A 16747-nucleotide genomic window follows, 5' to 3' on the forward strand; every position below is an offset into this window, starting at 1 on the left:
GCGGTGGATGAAGATAAGGTTGCGTGTTGACTCTGTGCATGCGATGGATAGGTGAGAGAGAAAAGAGAGAAATAAAATAAGTAGAAAAATTAATTAATTAAGAAAAATAAATAGGAGGTTAATTCTACACTATTCGCCGTTTTCAACAGCAAAAGAAGTTGTTATATCAAAGTAACTTCCGCTTCATCATCAATAAAGTTGTTTTATTAGTCAAAGCTATAATAAACCTGCTACACTGATGATGTTGTACCACATATCAAAATGCTCATGGCATATTGAACAAATAGGCTCAAAGCTACAACACTGACGAGTAAACTAAAAATTAGCTCTATGTTTTTATTAGATAATATAATAGAGATATAAATATAGATTTGATAGTTTTTTTTCTTTAGTCGCAATGCACTAACATTTTTGCTACTCATACTATACTCGGACGTCCGTTTACCTCTATGATTACGCCGATAGGCTCCTCACATCTGTCATGTAAGAGCATCTCCAACAGTTATGCAATTGAACTTTGCATTCTTGAAATTTGCCAAAAATTTTAAAAATTGCTCTCCAACAGTTTTGCATTTGACTTATGCATTTTGACAAACTTGGCATTTGATGGACCAAATTTGACATTTTTGCATAAGCACAATGACTTCACATTTTTTATATCCCGAGAATTTTAGACTTCTTGTCGTGCCCGTACTCCTCACGTTGTGGTAATTTCCTGTGAGACGACTCCTTCCCGCGTGCGACTCTTTTCTTTCCCCCACGTGCAGCCTCCTTTCTTCGCGCCCCGCCTTCTTTCTTTGCGCGGGGACTAAGGAGATCGATGAACGTGGTGGTACGTGAGACCTTGAGCAGATGTCGCCGGCCTGGATCAAGCAGCGACCTCTTTTGGCGACCTCGAAGCCCTTCTTGCGGAAGCCTTAGGACCTGGATGCCGCGGTGCACCCTGGGACTGTTGCCTCGATCGGATCTTGATGACCTGGACCAAGCGGCGACGTGGACTTGCGGGATGAACACGGCCGCGCGACGCGCGAGAGAATTGGCGGCGACGGGCGAAGGAATTGCACGCGAAAAAGAAAGCGCCCACGCGACGCGCGAGAGAATTTTCCGCGAAGATGAAAGTTTCACGGACAAAAATAGTTGGGTCTACTATTTTGGAAAATGCCAAGTCAAAAATGTCAAACACTTGGAGATAATCTTATTTTTTTCCTTTAGCAAAACGTCTAGGGACTTGACAAACTTCAATAAATAGCAAATTCCAAATTGTATAGTTGAAGATGTTCTAACGACTCGCGTCTCAGGCCGCCCGCCGGCCGCATTCCTTGCATTCCGCCGCTGACAGCCCACGCGACAGGCACCAAAACATGCGGGTTTCCGGACAAAACCGCCGGCACGCAGTCCCGGCACCGGCCCGGCAGCAGCCATTGCCCGTCGGTCCCCACTCCCGGCCCGCGGCGCCCCTCTCTCCTGTCTCCTCGCGCTCCACGCACACACAGACGCGCACACAGCCTTGCTCCCAGTCCACACCCCCTGTCCGGCTGGGAGTCTCGGAGTCTCGGTCTCTGCTGTGTTTTCACTCTCGCGGTCTCGCCCTCGCCTTCTCACTTCCACCCAAAAACCCTAGTCGCCCATCTCGCTTCCCAAAACCCTACCCCGCCGCCGCCCGTACCTCGTCGCCGTTGGTCGTCGCCGGCTCCTCCATGGACGCACGAAACTGAGAGATATCGCTCGCTGGTCTCTCCGGAATCCTGCTCCTGTGACTCGCGCTCTCGGTGGCGGCGGCGGCGGGGATACAGACGCGGCAGCCAGGTAGCAGGTAGTCTCTGATTTCTGCTGTTGTGCGTTGGCGTCTGTAATGGAGGAGCCGAATGCGGGCGCCGCCGGCGCGGCGGCGGTAGAGGTATTGGATCCGGCTGGCGGCGCCGGAGTCGGGGCTAGCGCATCGCCATGGAGGAAGAACACACCACCTCCGGCGGAGTCCGGCGAGGCGGCCGTTATGGGGGCCAAATCCTGGCCCGCGCTCGAGGAGGCGAGGCAGAAGGTTGCCTCGGAGCCCCCCGTGAAGGCAGCGGCGGGCAATGCTGCTGGTAGCGATTCCGTGAAGGGGCTGCAGGCCCCCCCTTCGCCGTCGGCTCCATCGCAGGTATAATCTGTCCCTGGTTCTGATATGCTCATATGTATAGTTTTATTGTTCACTGGGGTCTGTATCAATTTTGGTGTGCCTAATTTTTAAGGTACTTTTGGTGAGCAGTTGCTTGCTTCCGTGGATATGAGTAGTTATTACCTTTTTTGTGCTGCCTGGTTGAATGTAGGTGTCTGTCGTTGGCGAGTAGTAACGGATAGCTATTTTTATAGTAGTTCCAGCTTTTTTGTCCAGTGCGTTCGTGTTAGATGTTGGGTAACCGCGGACCAGGTTGCGTTATGTTTGAAGTATGTTACACTTGTCATGGGAACTCAAATTTGTCGCCTAGCTGAACTGCTGAAACATCATCTTTGCAGTTAGATAGTATTCTTTTGCATTGCATGCCTCATTTGGGGGATGCCCTGTCCAAATTGGAACTTGTTCTGAATGTGCTAGACTTTTACCCAGTATCCTGTTGAACAGTTTGACGCAAAACACCATTATGAAGTCTGATAGACATTGTGGTAGGTCTTGCGATTCCCATTCTTCCCTTCCTCGACTGCATAAACATTTCAATCCTTTTTGGTTTGGTTTTGCTTCATTGCATCTCTGTATCACAATAAAAGTTGTGGTGTTTCTTTGGTTTTTGTAAAGACATTATAGCATTTCTATTACTGATGCATATAGGATTAGAGTCACTCTTCCTAGGCTAGATCCTATGTGCATTTTGACATTATAGCATTTCTATTACTGATGCATATAGGATTAGAGTCACTCTTCCTAGGCTAGATCCTATGTGCATTTTCCATCTACTATCCATACTTTGCTTCAGTTTTATAAAAATGGGCAAACATTTTCAGGTGGCTAATCGTACGCACAAGTTTGATGGCCATGGAAATGGAAATCCCAACAGAAATAACCAAGCCCATCATAGAAATGGGCCCAGGAGACGATTTCCTGCTGCTAATGGTGCACCACCTTACCCTCCACCAATGCATTATCCCCAACATCCAGGGCAACCCATTTTTTACCCTGTGGTTCCCAGTCCAATGATACTACAAGAATATTCTTACCAGCCACTTCCTATCCCGGTCCCGAATCATGACCGGCATGTTGGAAAGTCTGGTTATGAGAATTCTGTGCCTCCTTTTGTTCCAGTAGATCAAGTTGGTGCCCATGAAGGTAACAGGCCAATGCCGCCACATCCAAGAGGAGATCCTCATCTTTGGCGGCCTCCTGTTGGCACTCATGGCACTAGGCCCCATCCTGGTCCTGAAGGCCATGGCCATTATGGTCAGGCTTGGCAAAGTCCTCAGGTGTTTGGAACTAGAGAAAACACAAGCTTACCACAAGGTCTTGGGCCAAGAGCTTTTGTCAGACCAATGGTACCTCTTGGATACATCAATGGACCACCATATCCTGGTAATGCTCTACTCACCAGTTATGACATGTTTGGAATTTGGATTTTTTTTAGTTTTTAAATATTGATGAATGCTTTAAACTCAGGGCCTATCCCTCCCATGTATTATTACATGCCTGCTGTACCTATGGATTCAATGAGAGGTCCACCACGCTACATTCAAAATCAGCCAGCTCCTAATCCTGTTTTATCCCCAGAAGCTGCTGAGTTAAGATCTAATATACTAACTCAAGTGGAGTACTACTTCAGGTAAATTCTTATTATCTTCTTGTGAAGTTATAAGAAAGCATGATACCTACAAAAATAGGCACGTGGTTTTGTAGCAATATGTTGATAGATTCTCATTTAATTTTAGTGGGTGCTGAGTAGCGGTGCCGAATAGTTTATTTTAATTGGATTTTTGCCGGTTGTCAGGAACATGATCTTAAAATGTTCAGTTTGATGTTTCATTATACTTCACTGTTGTATTGTCATTATGCAACATGCACGCAAATGCCAATACAGCCTACAGTTTAAGACAATCTTATATGTTTCGATAACATCAGGAGTAAATGTTCTTTTAGCACAAGTGTGACATGGAATCTTTTGATTATTCAATCATTTTTTTTCAGTGATACAAATCTGGAGCATGATGATTTCTTGAAATCTTTAATGGATGAGCATGGTTGGGTTCCAGTTTCAAAACTTGCAGATTTCAAGAGAGTATGTTTTCTTTCCAGATTGCTCAATGTTGTATTTCTATTATTTCGCCCTTGTGCTAGGAAACAACTCTTTTGTTTTTTCTTCTTATTTGCAGCTTAAGAAAATGACCGAGGATATACACCTGATATTAGATGCACTGGCAAGCTCAAGTCTTCTAGAAGTTCAGGTTGCACTGTTATTCTAATTGTCATTGTTCGAATTTCATGTTCTCTTTAGTTATTTGGTTTTACCTTATCCTTTGCTTGTCTACTGCCAGGATGAGAAGATTAGAAGGCGTTCTGATTGGTCAAAGTGGGTCTCGCTTTCTGGTACATCTGTTGCGAGCCCATCATCTGTCAGTATGGATAGCAGTGTGGGTGAGAAGAACATTGGTGGCTTATCAAATAAGGATGCTTATTCTGAAGATCAAAAGAAGCATTGTCAATCTAAAGATATTAGATGTCATACAGATATTGGTACGGAGGAAAAAGTTATTGATGAAAAAGTGCAAGATTCACATGGTTATTCCTTGAATAAGGACTTTTCTGTCATCAGTATTGATGAAAAGACTAAGAACCTTTCTGCACACCCTTCACACAAACATGAATCTTCTTTTAGATTTGGTGAAGTTCAGAAAGTGAGGTCGAAGATAAATGTACCTGATGCTCAGAGTGAAAGAGGTTTTTGTAATGGTTTCCCAAATGACTTCTCTAGCTTTGGTGGTGACCAGAGCACTTTCTTGCTTGATGAAGAATTGGAACTGGAACATGTGGACCATTCACGTGATGACCTCTATTCACATAAAAGGTAAATTATAACTGGTATAAGATCAATTTTTCATGTGTTTATTAATTATTTTCTGGGTGTGTATGCATGTGTATGTGGTAGCCTATTTTTCCCTTCTCAAGGCAGAATAACTAAATACTTATGTTGTGTTTGGTTTGGTGCAAGTTTGCCCAAATTGGCCAAGCCAAATTTTGTCTACTTTCACCAATTTTAGCCACCATTTTGGTTGAGTGAAAAGTTTGGTTTGCGAGCCTTCTCCTTTGGCCACCTTAATTCATTTTGATGGCCATAGTTTGTCAAATCCTGGGCCATTTAGCAGCCGGAATTTGGCTTGGCTAAGAATCTAAGAGGTGACAAATTTGGTAGCAGACCAAACATACCCGAAACCTTGTCAATTTTGCTTCCTTTAGCTATTGTTCATATGGGCTAGCTACCTCGCTTTTTATTGACAAAATGGGGTGGGCATTGGGCAAGAAATTCCAACATGCCCTTAGCTTACTGATGCTCATTCGATGTTTGCTGCCTCCCTCCCCCCCTCCCCACCCCCACCCACCTATAGTTGTGTGATAGATGTGCGCAAGCGCCTTATCTATGTAAGCTGCGCACTTGTATTTTCTTTTGGAACAAAAGGTACTATACAGTATACGCTTTAGATAATAATAATACACCTTTTTAAATAGTAGATAATATATTACTGTTATACATGTACTTGTTTGTCATTTCCAATCTTGGCAAACTAGGTGGCAAAGCCACAAGGAGAAATCTTAAGTTGCTATTTAAATGTCAGAAAAATATGCGCTACCCATATTTAATGCCAGTATTTCACTAAAATATTACTGTTTTAGTTGCATTATGCATAAAATATTTTTTCCAGCAACTAATGGTCTGCTTCCATAGTAGAATGGTATATAACATCTTCATATTAAAAAAAGAAAGAAATTTGTCATACCATACAGATCAGAAAGTCAGGCTGACAACATTTGTGTATAGCTCAGCATAGTTCTCCTTTTGTGCTCCATTGCACATCTCCTATGCTCTTGGGACTAGTAGTGCATGTATTAATGATCTTTTGCGATATTTCTGTTTAAAGCAGGGGCAATGATGAGGATGAGGACTTTTTTGTTGATGATCAAGATGTTAGTAGGCTAATGATTGTCACACAGGTTGGACTTACATAATTTTGCGCATCTTGCTTTATTTATATAATGATATTAATGCCTCTAACTTTCCTGTTTCTTGCCGTCATAACCAATAATGCACTTGAGTTAGCCTCTGTTGGTTTCTTAATATGGACAATGATCGAATGGTTTTGGGTAAATTGGTTTAGGACTTAATATAGACCCTGTAATACAATACTCTTTTATTTGATGCATCCTTTTCATATCACATCTATCCTGTACAGCCAAATCTAGAATTGTCAATTAACCCTTTTGTGTCTGTTGTTTGCCTGTTTTAAGATATTTGCATTCATGCCACTCTTTGCAATTGCATTGCTATTGGTGCCCTTAAGGAGAGCACATTCATAGTTTATTTGTAGGAATTGTTCTTTAATAAAATTTGTGGCGGACCAAACACTACAAGTACTTGTTGAGTGGCACTATATGTAATGCCATATTGCACAAATGTCACAGCTTAGCAGGCCAAAAACTGTGCACTTGCTTGTTGAAGCTCTAGATTATAATTTTCTTTAACCTCTGTAATTATCTATTTATTTTGCCACTGACTAGTTGGAGGTTAGCTTGTCATATTTGATAGTGTTGGAGCAAATTGGTGATTCATTAGATAGCATTCCTTAAGTTGACAATATTGGACAGTATTTTTGTAAAGTTATCTTTGATAGTATCTCTAGACTTCTGATGATTTCACGCTTCGATGAGCAGAGCCTTTTTATTTATTATTTTATTCTGCTGACAATTATAAGATTTTTAAAAACTTTCTTGGGGCTGGTCCTGTTTGGAGGAGTGGTATTGCACCAGAGATTTATAGGATTTTTAAACTCAAGCTTCACTAAATTCTAATGGCTGGATATGGATTCTGATTACCCCATATCCAAACATTAGTCACCGTAATCATGCTTATTTGTTCTAGAATGGCTTATTGCCCTTGAGTAATGAACTAATTGTTAATTTCTTCTGCCAAACCATGCAGTGAGTTGTATTGTATGTTTGCTTGGGCCTGGGTCTGGTGGGTTGTAGAGAACCCCTAACAGTTCAATAAAGTGTATTTATAATGCATGCTGAAATTATTTTCAGTTGAAAGGCAACATCCTTGTAAACGTTGGGATCCCTATGTTTCTTCATTAGTTTTTACAATACAATTTGGTGTCCAAAGTATTTTGCAGATCTGATGTATGAGATATGGAACTTGTGATGAGCTAGTGCTAAGCTGTATCATTTAATGACATTGAGAACATTTCATGGAGATATTGTTTCAATTTTGTATCTCACAGGATACTAGGTTAGAAAAGGATGAGAAAAATCGCAGAAGTATACCACAGGCGTTTTCAACTGAGGAAGCTTCAAGAATAAGTGATGCCTTATACAGCTATGAGGTGATGTGTTACAGTTCATAGCATTACAAATTGGGGAAATTCCTTATATGCCACTGGCCAGCCACTGGCCAATGCTCATCGGACATTGTCATGCTATCCACTTGCCTGTTAACCAACAATTGATTGGCTGAAAGAAGACTATTTGGCCCTTATAACGAAGTTACCTCCCACTTAACACCTCTAACACGTCTGTAGAACATAGATTGCTGGTGGTTTTGCTCCAGTTAATACTACCTACTTACCAGATTCATTTATCCTTATATGTATGGTAAATTGAGCAAATGCTTCCTTCGTAAAATTATAAGCTCATTATTTCAAATTCTCATCTATGAAAAGTTGCAAGGTGTTTTGTAACCTTCAGTGTCAGCTCCCAGGTAAACTTATTGGTAGCAATAGACAATTTTTCAATTGTGTTCCATGTTGCTGTTTGAGTCTTGGACTTTGTATCATTGATTCAAATGTTTGCTTATTTAAATTTGGTGTCATTCAAATAAGTGTGTTGGAAACTTGGAATAAGTGTATTCCTTGTGGGGCTACATCTGAATCAAGCTGACTTGAGGTCAGGCTTGAATGTCTGAGCTTAATTTTACTAGCTAGCTTTGTTGCTTCTCTTAGAGGGCATGCTTACATCTGAATCAAGCTGACTTGGGGTCAGGCTTGAATGTCTGAGCTTAATTTTACTAGCTAGCTTGTTGCTTCTCTTAGAGGGCATTCTGAGATTTCGCTTTGTAAATTCTACCTCCTGTTCTATTCTTATGCTAATATTGTACTATTAATTCTGACTTCAGAAACTTCATGGTCGACGCACTGATAACCAAAGAAGTTCCCAGGCTGATCCTGCAGATGTTGATTCTAAACCAACCAGTGGTTCAAAGGGGAACCATATTGGCACTGGGACTAATGGTACTGAAGAAGCTGGACAGCCCATTCCACGTAGGCGCCAAAATAGAGGCAATAGAAAAGCGCACAGCTCACGTAAACAGAGGTTCTTTGCTGGTAATTTTGTGAATAATCCCGATCAATATGGTGGTGTGTCAGAAAGTCCTCCAGGCAATTCAGTTGGATATTTCTATGGATCTACTCCAGAAAATCACAGGTGGGTCAACAATTAATCCTTGCCTACTTCAGTAAAACCTACCTAATTGCTGCCTCAAATTGTGGTTGATTTGATGATTCCACTGCTGTCTAGTTATAAAAGCTCAAAGCTGAGTTCATCTCCTCATGGGATTCCTACTGGGAGCTCGCCTGTTGGATCTGTGCCCAAATCTTCTCCACAGTCTCACCATCTTACCTTTCATCTTTTAGAAAAAAATAAACTCCAGCAGCAAAGGTAAATGTCTTACGGCGTGGAAGTGTATTATAAGTTAATGTTCTTTAAACATTATTCATCTGTTCTCCATCCCATTTCCTTATATATATCAACCTTCTTGTTTTGAGTGAAGGTACAATAAGTTCAAAAATCAATGCCTTATGGAGCGTAAGAAATTAGGCACTGGCCAGAGTGAGGTACAGTTCTCCTATATTTATCTGAAAGTCGTATCTTTCTAAACACTAACTAGCGAAAAAGCATAAAGCTGATTAGGTTTAATCCATACGTGGCATTACATTGTCTTCGTGATTATGTCAGTTGGACCATCGGAGACTTGTGATTACACTGCATGTGCCCTTGTTCTTTAACTGAAAAGTTATATTTTTCATTACTATTGACATGTTTGCTTTCAATGGTCTGCAGCAAATGAACTCACTGTATCGTTTTTGGTCATACTATCTAAGAGATAACTTTAATGAAGATATGTACAATCATTTTAAGAAATTAGCACTGGAGGATGCTGCAGCGAGCTACAGATATGGTCTCGAGTGTCTATTCAGATTTTATAGGTATGGACATCATAGTTTAAAGAATAGCCTTCCAATTGCTGCTTATTTGCATTTTGCAGCGTCTTATTTGATCAGTACTACCTACATAATCTTTTATAAGGCGCGACTTGATATGACGCGGTCTCTTAAATTATACTTTGACCATTTATTTGTTTTATTTTATATTGTCAAGAGTTATAAACTTATGATAATTGGATAGTATATCTGGTTACAAATTTAACTGTATTAAGTTTGTATTGTAATAGTTAAAAAAATTATCAGTCAAAGTTTCTAAAGTTTGAATCTTAATATTGGTGTGTGCCTTATGAAAGTTTAAGTGCATTTTGCAATAGAGCAGCATCAATTATTACCTTTTTTTTGGCAGTTATGGTTTGGAGAAAAACTTCCAACCCAATGTATATGAAGATTTCGAGAAGCTTACTCTCGAATTCTACTGTAATGGCGATCTTTATGGACTCGAAAAATACTGGTACGTGTTATCTTTTTATTTGTTTGCATTCCTCTTTTGTGAAATTGTCGCTGGAGATTATTTGTTCATCTTTAGCGAAGGAACATACTGTTGCTGAAACTGTACAATTACATGTGAAGTGTCACCCTATGAGTAGCTGCACGCATGCAGTTCATTCAATTTCTATATATTGTTATTCTGCAAGCTTGTTCGCTTGAGCTTATCTACCGAATGTGTCAGCCATTAAGTGTTTTTATCTCATAACAAATCAGCGATCAGTACTTTTAGCCGTAACTTTTCAGCCAAGTGAGGATAGTGGAACTTGTCTGATTTGAGCACATGATAATCACTGACATTGTTTTTTTCTAATTGCACCAGGGCATTTCACCATTACCGAAATCCAGATAGCGGCCGTGTAGATAAACTTCCAGAGCTGGAGAGGCTCCTGAGGGAGGAGTTCCGGACCCTAGAGGACTTCAACAAGGCCAACAAGGCAAAGGAGAAAGCCCGAGAGACGGCAGAGAAAGGAACTGGCATCAGTAGCAGCAGTGTGGCGGCGGCCGCAAGTCATACCAAGGTTGAGACTAAGTAGATCTGAGCCCGGCATGAAAACTTTTTGGTGGTCGCCCCAGAAAAGGAGGAAGTAGTGTTTTCTTTTTCTTTGCAGAGAAGTAATGATTCGAGTAGACATGTGCAGATTTTGGTATACCCCCCTGCCAATACCTTGTGTTGTGGCTGCCCAGGAAATTTTCCTCCCTTTTTTCATTACCTTCCTGGCACCAATGTGGGAGTTGTACATAGATAATTTTTTCCTCTTGTTAAATGGACAAATAATAGAGAATGGAGTTTAAAGACGTGGTTGTATTGGCTCGGTGCTGTTCTTTAGGGAGTGGGCTCTGTTGGTTTATCATGCGATAATGTCGTGAAAAATGGTGCATAGTCATCTTGAGAACTTTTTTTGAATCCTTTTTGAAATAAAAATTGATGCAACAAATCATATCTTTTTAAACCTGCTTTTTTCCCTTTCTGAAATTGTAGCAGAACAAAAATGATTCCACTTAAAAAAAATGATGCCTAGACCATTTTGAAAACTAAAACTGGCGCCATGATGTCACGCATTTTAAGAAAAATCTTTCGACAATCGTACTTGCTTTTTAAGTTAAAGTGAAGCCACAACAACCATAGTGATGTGTTCTTTTGGGATGCCGTTTGTTCTGTTTCGAGTAGTGTATCTTTGTATAGATCGAGATCAGCTATGGTGGCGGACTTGGTCCAATGTCGGAGCACGGAGTAGCAGCACCAGAGGTTGGATTTGACTTTGCTGTTTCTTCAAGGATCAAGGTCCATCCTTCGTGGATGGATAAATCAATTTTTTAGTTCTTTAATGATAACTTCTCCATTGCTTCGATTTCTTATGTCTGTATAAAGGTCAATGTTTTGTGTCTGATGAAGATAACATTTTCACGGCCACTTTCAACCTTCATCGCTTTTTATTTTGGTACTGAAGGAGTAGCACCCCACACCGTGGCAGCGTACCCTAAGCAAACATTGCTTGAGAGTGTCTCACCGGAGAAGATCTCGGGAACGAGACGGCTCCCGGTGGTTCCAAGAGCCAGGCGAGAGAGCTACCAAGGCACTGTGTGTCTGTGTGAGTTTTCTAAGGCCTTGTTTATGTGAATTTTTTTTGAATATCGTCTAATCATATATTAATTAGGGTCAAAAGATTCGTCTCGTGAATTACAGACAAACTATGTAATTAGTTTTTGTTTTTATCTATATTTAATGTTTTATATATGTGCCACAAGATTCAATATGATAGAGAATCATGAAAACTTTTTGATTTTCAGGTTTAAAAATCATCGCTACCCCGATCAGCAACCATGATTGCGTTTAGGCCATGTTTAGTTCCGAAAAATTTTAGGAAATGGACACTGTAGCATTTTCGTTTGTATTTGACAAATATTGTCCAATCATGGACTAACTAGGCTTAAAAAATTCGTCTCGTCAATTTCGACCAAACTATGCAATTAGTTTTTATTTTCGTCTATATTTAATACTCGATGCATGCGTCTAAAGATTCGATGTGACGGAAAATGTGAAAAATTTTGCAAAATTTTCTAGGAAGTAAATAAGGCCTTAGTACCTTTGGCCATTTGTCCCTTGCCCCGACCGACCCAGCCTGCCCTCATCGCTACTTCTAAATTTTTTTACAAAATAGAAATAGTAGTATTTTCGTTTGTATTTAACAAATATTATCTAATTATAGATTAACTAGACTCAAAAGATTCGTTTCGTCAATTCCGATCAAACTGTACAATTAGTTTTTATTTATATATATATTTAATACTTTATGTATACGTATTTCGATGTGACGATAAATCTAAAAAAAATTTTGTAAAATTTTTTAGAACTAAACATGACCCCAGCCTGTCCTGTAGCCTGTACAGTACGCTACGAGCCAAGAGGGTGCATGTTGCCGTGATGGGCATCCAGGGGCACAATGCTTGTAGTACAGCGCACAACGCATCATTGATCGTCCCGTCCACGGTGCACCTGTACCTGGGCCGATCATTCATTGCACCCACTGGCATTGCATGGCATCCTAAGGCGTAGACTAGTCAAGGCCTTGTTTAGTTTTAAAATTTTCAATATTTTTTATTATAATAAATATTTAAACATATGTATAAAATATTAAATATAAATAAAAATAACTAATTATATAGTTAAATAAAAAATTAACTAATTATATAATTTATCTATAGTTTATGAGATAAATCTTTTAAATCTAGTTAGTTTATGATTAGATAATAATTACTAAATGCAAATAAAAATACTATCGTAGTTAAATCTAAAAATTTTGACGGACTAAACAAGACCAAGTCTTCGTCCATCGGATTGGTCACAAAAATTTTAATCCTTTTTTATATTATAATTATAGGGTCCTGGCAGAGGAATCTGCTCTGCGCTTGACGCCTTGACACTAGAGTCAAGACAATCCACCGTCCAAATATTTTTTTTATAAGGCCTTGTTTAGTTTCGAAAAATGAAAAGTTTTCGGTACTGTAGCACTTTCGTTTGTTTGTGACAAATATTATCTAATCATAGACTAACTACAATTAAAAGATTTGTCTCGTAATTTACAGCTAAACTGTGTAATTAGTTTTTGTTTTCGTCAATATTTAATGTTTCATGCATTCTCACAAGATTTGATGTGACGGGAATCTTGAAAACTTAGAAGAAAACAATCCACCGTCCACAGGATGATGACAGGACCGCACGTCCGCGCCCATGCCTGGCCCTGACGCCGTTGCCGTTGCGCGGCACGTCCTCTGCCGGGGCTGGCTGAGTCGCCCGGCGAGCTCAGGGGCCGCCGCCACGCGGCCGAGGCCGCACGCGCCGTGGCACCACGCCGTAGTAGCTCATCGCCCGCCTCATACTACTCCGTACAATAATTTTAGTCGGCTGGAGTGTCGTAAGGCCACGTAGTCAACTCTTATCATATTGTGCAGCCGTAGATAATACTAGAAAGTTGGCTATTAGGAATAGGTTGGTTGCATTAAATTAAATTTATATAAATATTCGGTATATATATATATATATAATATGTGTTTATTAAATGTGCATTCCGAGTACTCCGTACTACTCTACGTCTTCATAGCCATTCCACCAAACAATATTTATAGTACAAATTGGATAATGAAATTATTTTACAACTTGGGCCTTGTTTAGTTCTAAAATATTTTGCAAAATCGACACGGTAGCTTTTTCGTTTGTATTTGATAAATATTGTCCAATTATGGACTAACTAGGCTCAAAAGATTCGTCTCGTCAATTTCGACCAAACTGTGTAATTAGTTTTTATTTTTATCTATATTTAACACTTCATGCTTGTGTCTAAAGATTCGATGTGACGAAGAATCTGAAAAATTTTGTAAAATTTTTTAGAACTAAACAAGGCCTCGGTGTACCCCGGTGTCCCAATTCCCAAATAACACTGTTTCGAGTGTTGTAGGAGTCAAACTTTCTTAACTTTAATTAGAAGTCCTTTGCTCACCAAGGGAAATGCACGGGCATGAGCACGCAGCGCCCACCGACGGAGGCGTACTAGCTGCAGGATAAGATGGAGGGACGGCGGGAATCTCCGCAGATTCGACGCAATATGCAGGACAAGCAGCAGCGCCGGCGGCAAAAAAAATTGGAAAGTGGCGATCTCGAGATTGACTTTCAAGGCCTTGTTTACTTCCCAATTTTTTTTACAAAATTGCTACAGTATCTCTTTCGTTTGTATGTGACAAATATTGTCCAATCATAGACTAATTAGACTCAAAAAATTTGTCTCGTCAATTTCAACCAAACTGTATAATTAGTTTTTATTTTCATCTATATTTTATACTCCATGCATACGTCTAAAGATTCGATTGATGGAGAATCTGAAAAATTTTGAAAACTAAACAAGGCCCAAGTTTTTATTTATTCTTTGGACTTGGCACGTACTCCAAGGGCCAGTCTGGATTTCCTAGCGCATAATGAAATAAAATGAAATTTAGATAAAACACCTATTTTTAATAGAAAGTTTAATGAATTATTTATTTATTTAATAAAGATTTTAATTTTAAAGTTTTATAGCTATTTAATTCCAATACTCATAGAGAGTCGATAAATACGCCAAAAAAATTTCATTTAAATAAAATTTATTTTTTTCTCTCTTCCTAAATACACTATTATATTATGAAAAATGTTTATATGGTAACTTATTTAATGTAATGAAACTCACGTAAAACTTACACCGAGACTGGTCTAAAAGTAAGTCTAAGTAAAATTTTCATGTAAGTTTTATTTATATTAAATAAATTATCACATAGATATTTTTAATAATATGGTAATATATTTAAGAAAAGAGAAGATAAAACTCACTTGTACGACTATCAACTTTATATGAGTTTCAAAATTAAATATCTATAAAACAAACTCTTCACTAAAAATAGATGTTTTATCTATATTTTATTTTATTTAATATGATATAGCAGTTTTGAAAAGAGCGCTATAAAACTCTTTATGGCCTAAGAATTAAACTTGGTACTACGTATTATACTATAAGGCAATCGTGCTAAGAGAGTTTCCTTAAATACACTGTCATGTTATCTAGAATGCCTTTGTGGCAACCTATTTAATTTAAATAAAATTCAAATAAAACTCTCACTGAGACTAGCATAATAATAATATGAATCGATTGGGGCGGATTTTGTGAGAGGAGAGGAATATATATATATATATATATATATATATATATATATATATATAGAAACTGAGAGGGAGGACTTTTCTTTTGACAAGATGAGAGGGAGAATTTGGCGCGCGCTAGCGGCCAATGCATGCACAGCAACAGGATTGGAAGCTGGAGCACAGCCTGTCGGATGAGCCGGACGGCGGGCGACGTCCGCTCCCGTCTCGAAGACTTGCGGCTGACTCGGCCTTTTGCTCTTATCCGCATCCGGCGCCGGGCCGCCTCTCGTCTCTCGCCTTATAAAACAGCCAGCCGCGGCGTCCATTGCCAACATCCATACCGTTCGCTCACCACTGACCCGCACCCGCCCGCGAGCAGAAGAAAAGTCCTCTAGAAGCAGAGCGCCCCCAAATCCCAAAGACGCCCACTGGCGGTTGCGCCTTCACTGCTTGCTTTCCCAACAGCACTACTACACAGGAGGCGGCGATCGTCATGGAGATGGAGGCCAGCGGCGCGCTATCATCATCGTCCGTGCTGTACGCGGCCATGTCCCTGCCGTGCGCGCTCCTCGTGCTGGTGGTCGGCGAGGCGGGCCTCCGCGTGGCGTCGCTGGCGCTCCGCGGCGAGATGAAGGCCTGGTGGCCCACGCGCGCCGCGATGCTGGGCTACCGCGTCGCGCGCCCCGGCGTCGGCGGCGCGTCCGTGTTCCCCGACGACGACGACCCGCCGCTGCTGCTGCCGGCCGAGTCCTGCGACCGCCTCGCCGTCGCCGTGTACCGCCGCCGCGGGCAAGGGCAAGGGCAGGAGGAGCAGGCGCAGGACCCGGACCCGGACTGCGCCTTCTGCCTCTCCGCGGTCCGCGACGGCGAGGAGGTGCGCGAGCTGCGGTGCCGCCACGTCTTCCACCGCGCCTGCATCGACGCCTGGCTCGTCCGCCCGCGCGCCACCTGCCCGCTCTGCCGCGACCGGCTCCTCCCCGCCGAGAGCGACCACGACCACGACCGCCTCTCCTCGTCGGCGTCGGCCTCCGCCTACGCCCACGGCGGCGCGATCTGGCACATGACGTGAACGCGTTACCACTACCTTGTTTCGATTCCATTTTCTTTTTCTTTTCTTTCTGGAGGAGGGTTATTATTGCGTTAACCCTCCGCTAGCCGAGCCGGTGCCGTGCGTGCCTAGGATTGGATTTGATTGGACCATCCGACCGACGGCCTCAAGTGTGTGTGTGTGTGTGTCTGTACTCTGTAGTAGGAGTGACCTGTATTGGTCCCGGTAAATACTACTAGTGGGACCGGAGTGTTTCGGTGTCACTGCCGTCTGGTCGGTTCACACTTGCTCTCCTCATCCATATCCGGTATACAGTACTACTCCGTATACGAGTCCGTCAGTAAGGACGACCGCGATAGGAGTAGCTGATAACGACGGCTCATCCGCCCGCGGATCCCTTGTGCCGCCACCGCCAGTAGTCGGCATGCAGCGGCCCGGCAAGGACGCACGTCAAAAGCGGCGGCGTGGCTGGCGCTCCACGAATCGGTCCGTCCATGGACCACAGGACCAGCGGATGTCCGGTGCGTGGGGATGGGCACGTCAAGACTTCAAGAGAGCCGCCGACCTTTGCGACCGTACTGGACTGGACCTGA

The 16747-nt window shown here is 41.6% G+C and overlaps 2 protein-coding genes across 3 annotated transcripts; both read left to right on the forward strand.

The window, feature by feature from the left end:
• On the forward strand, positions 1458 to 10752 carry LOC8074507 (la-related protein 1A). Of its 2 annotated transcripts, none has more exons than XM_021456936.1 (14): positions 1458 to 2140; positions 2980 to 3541; positions 3626 to 3788; positions 4151 to 4241; positions 4336 to 4407; positions 4498 to 5027; positions 6097 to 6169; positions 7456 to 7557; positions 8346 to 8653; positions 8747 to 8887; positions 9000 to 9063; positions 9290 to 9435; positions 9800 to 9904; positions 10262 to 10752. In XM_021456936.1, the coding sequence occupies exons 1-14, from the start codon at positions 1853 to 1855 to the stop codon at positions 10473 to 10475; spliced, it is 2859 nt and encodes a 952-aa protein (XP_021312611.1). In that variant the 5' UTR covers positions 1458 to 1852; the 3' UTR covers positions 10476 to 10752. The 2 variants fall into 2 exon arrangements, with proteins under 2 accessions (XP_021312611.1, XP_002455416.1); XM_002455371.2 differs by having other exon boundaries at positions 1462 to 2140; positions 6100 to 6169.
• Positions 15411 to 16451, forward strand: LOC110433361 (E3 ubiquitin-protein ligase EL5-like). Its single transcript, XM_021455291.1, has one exon. The coding sequence runs from the start codon at positions 15600 to 15602 to the stop codon at positions 16173 to 16175; it is 576 nt and encodes a 191-aa protein (XP_021310966.1). The 5' UTR covers positions 15411 to 15599; the 3' UTR covers positions 16176 to 16451.

Source organism: Sorghum bicolor, chromosome 3 (genome assembly GCF_000003195.3).
Source record: "Sorghum bicolor cultivar BTx623 chromosome 3, Sorghum_bicolor_NCBIv3, whole genome shotgun sequence".
Lineage (NCBI taxonomy): Eukaryota > Viridiplantae > Streptophyta > Magnoliopsida > Poales > Poaceae > Sorghum > Sorghum bicolor.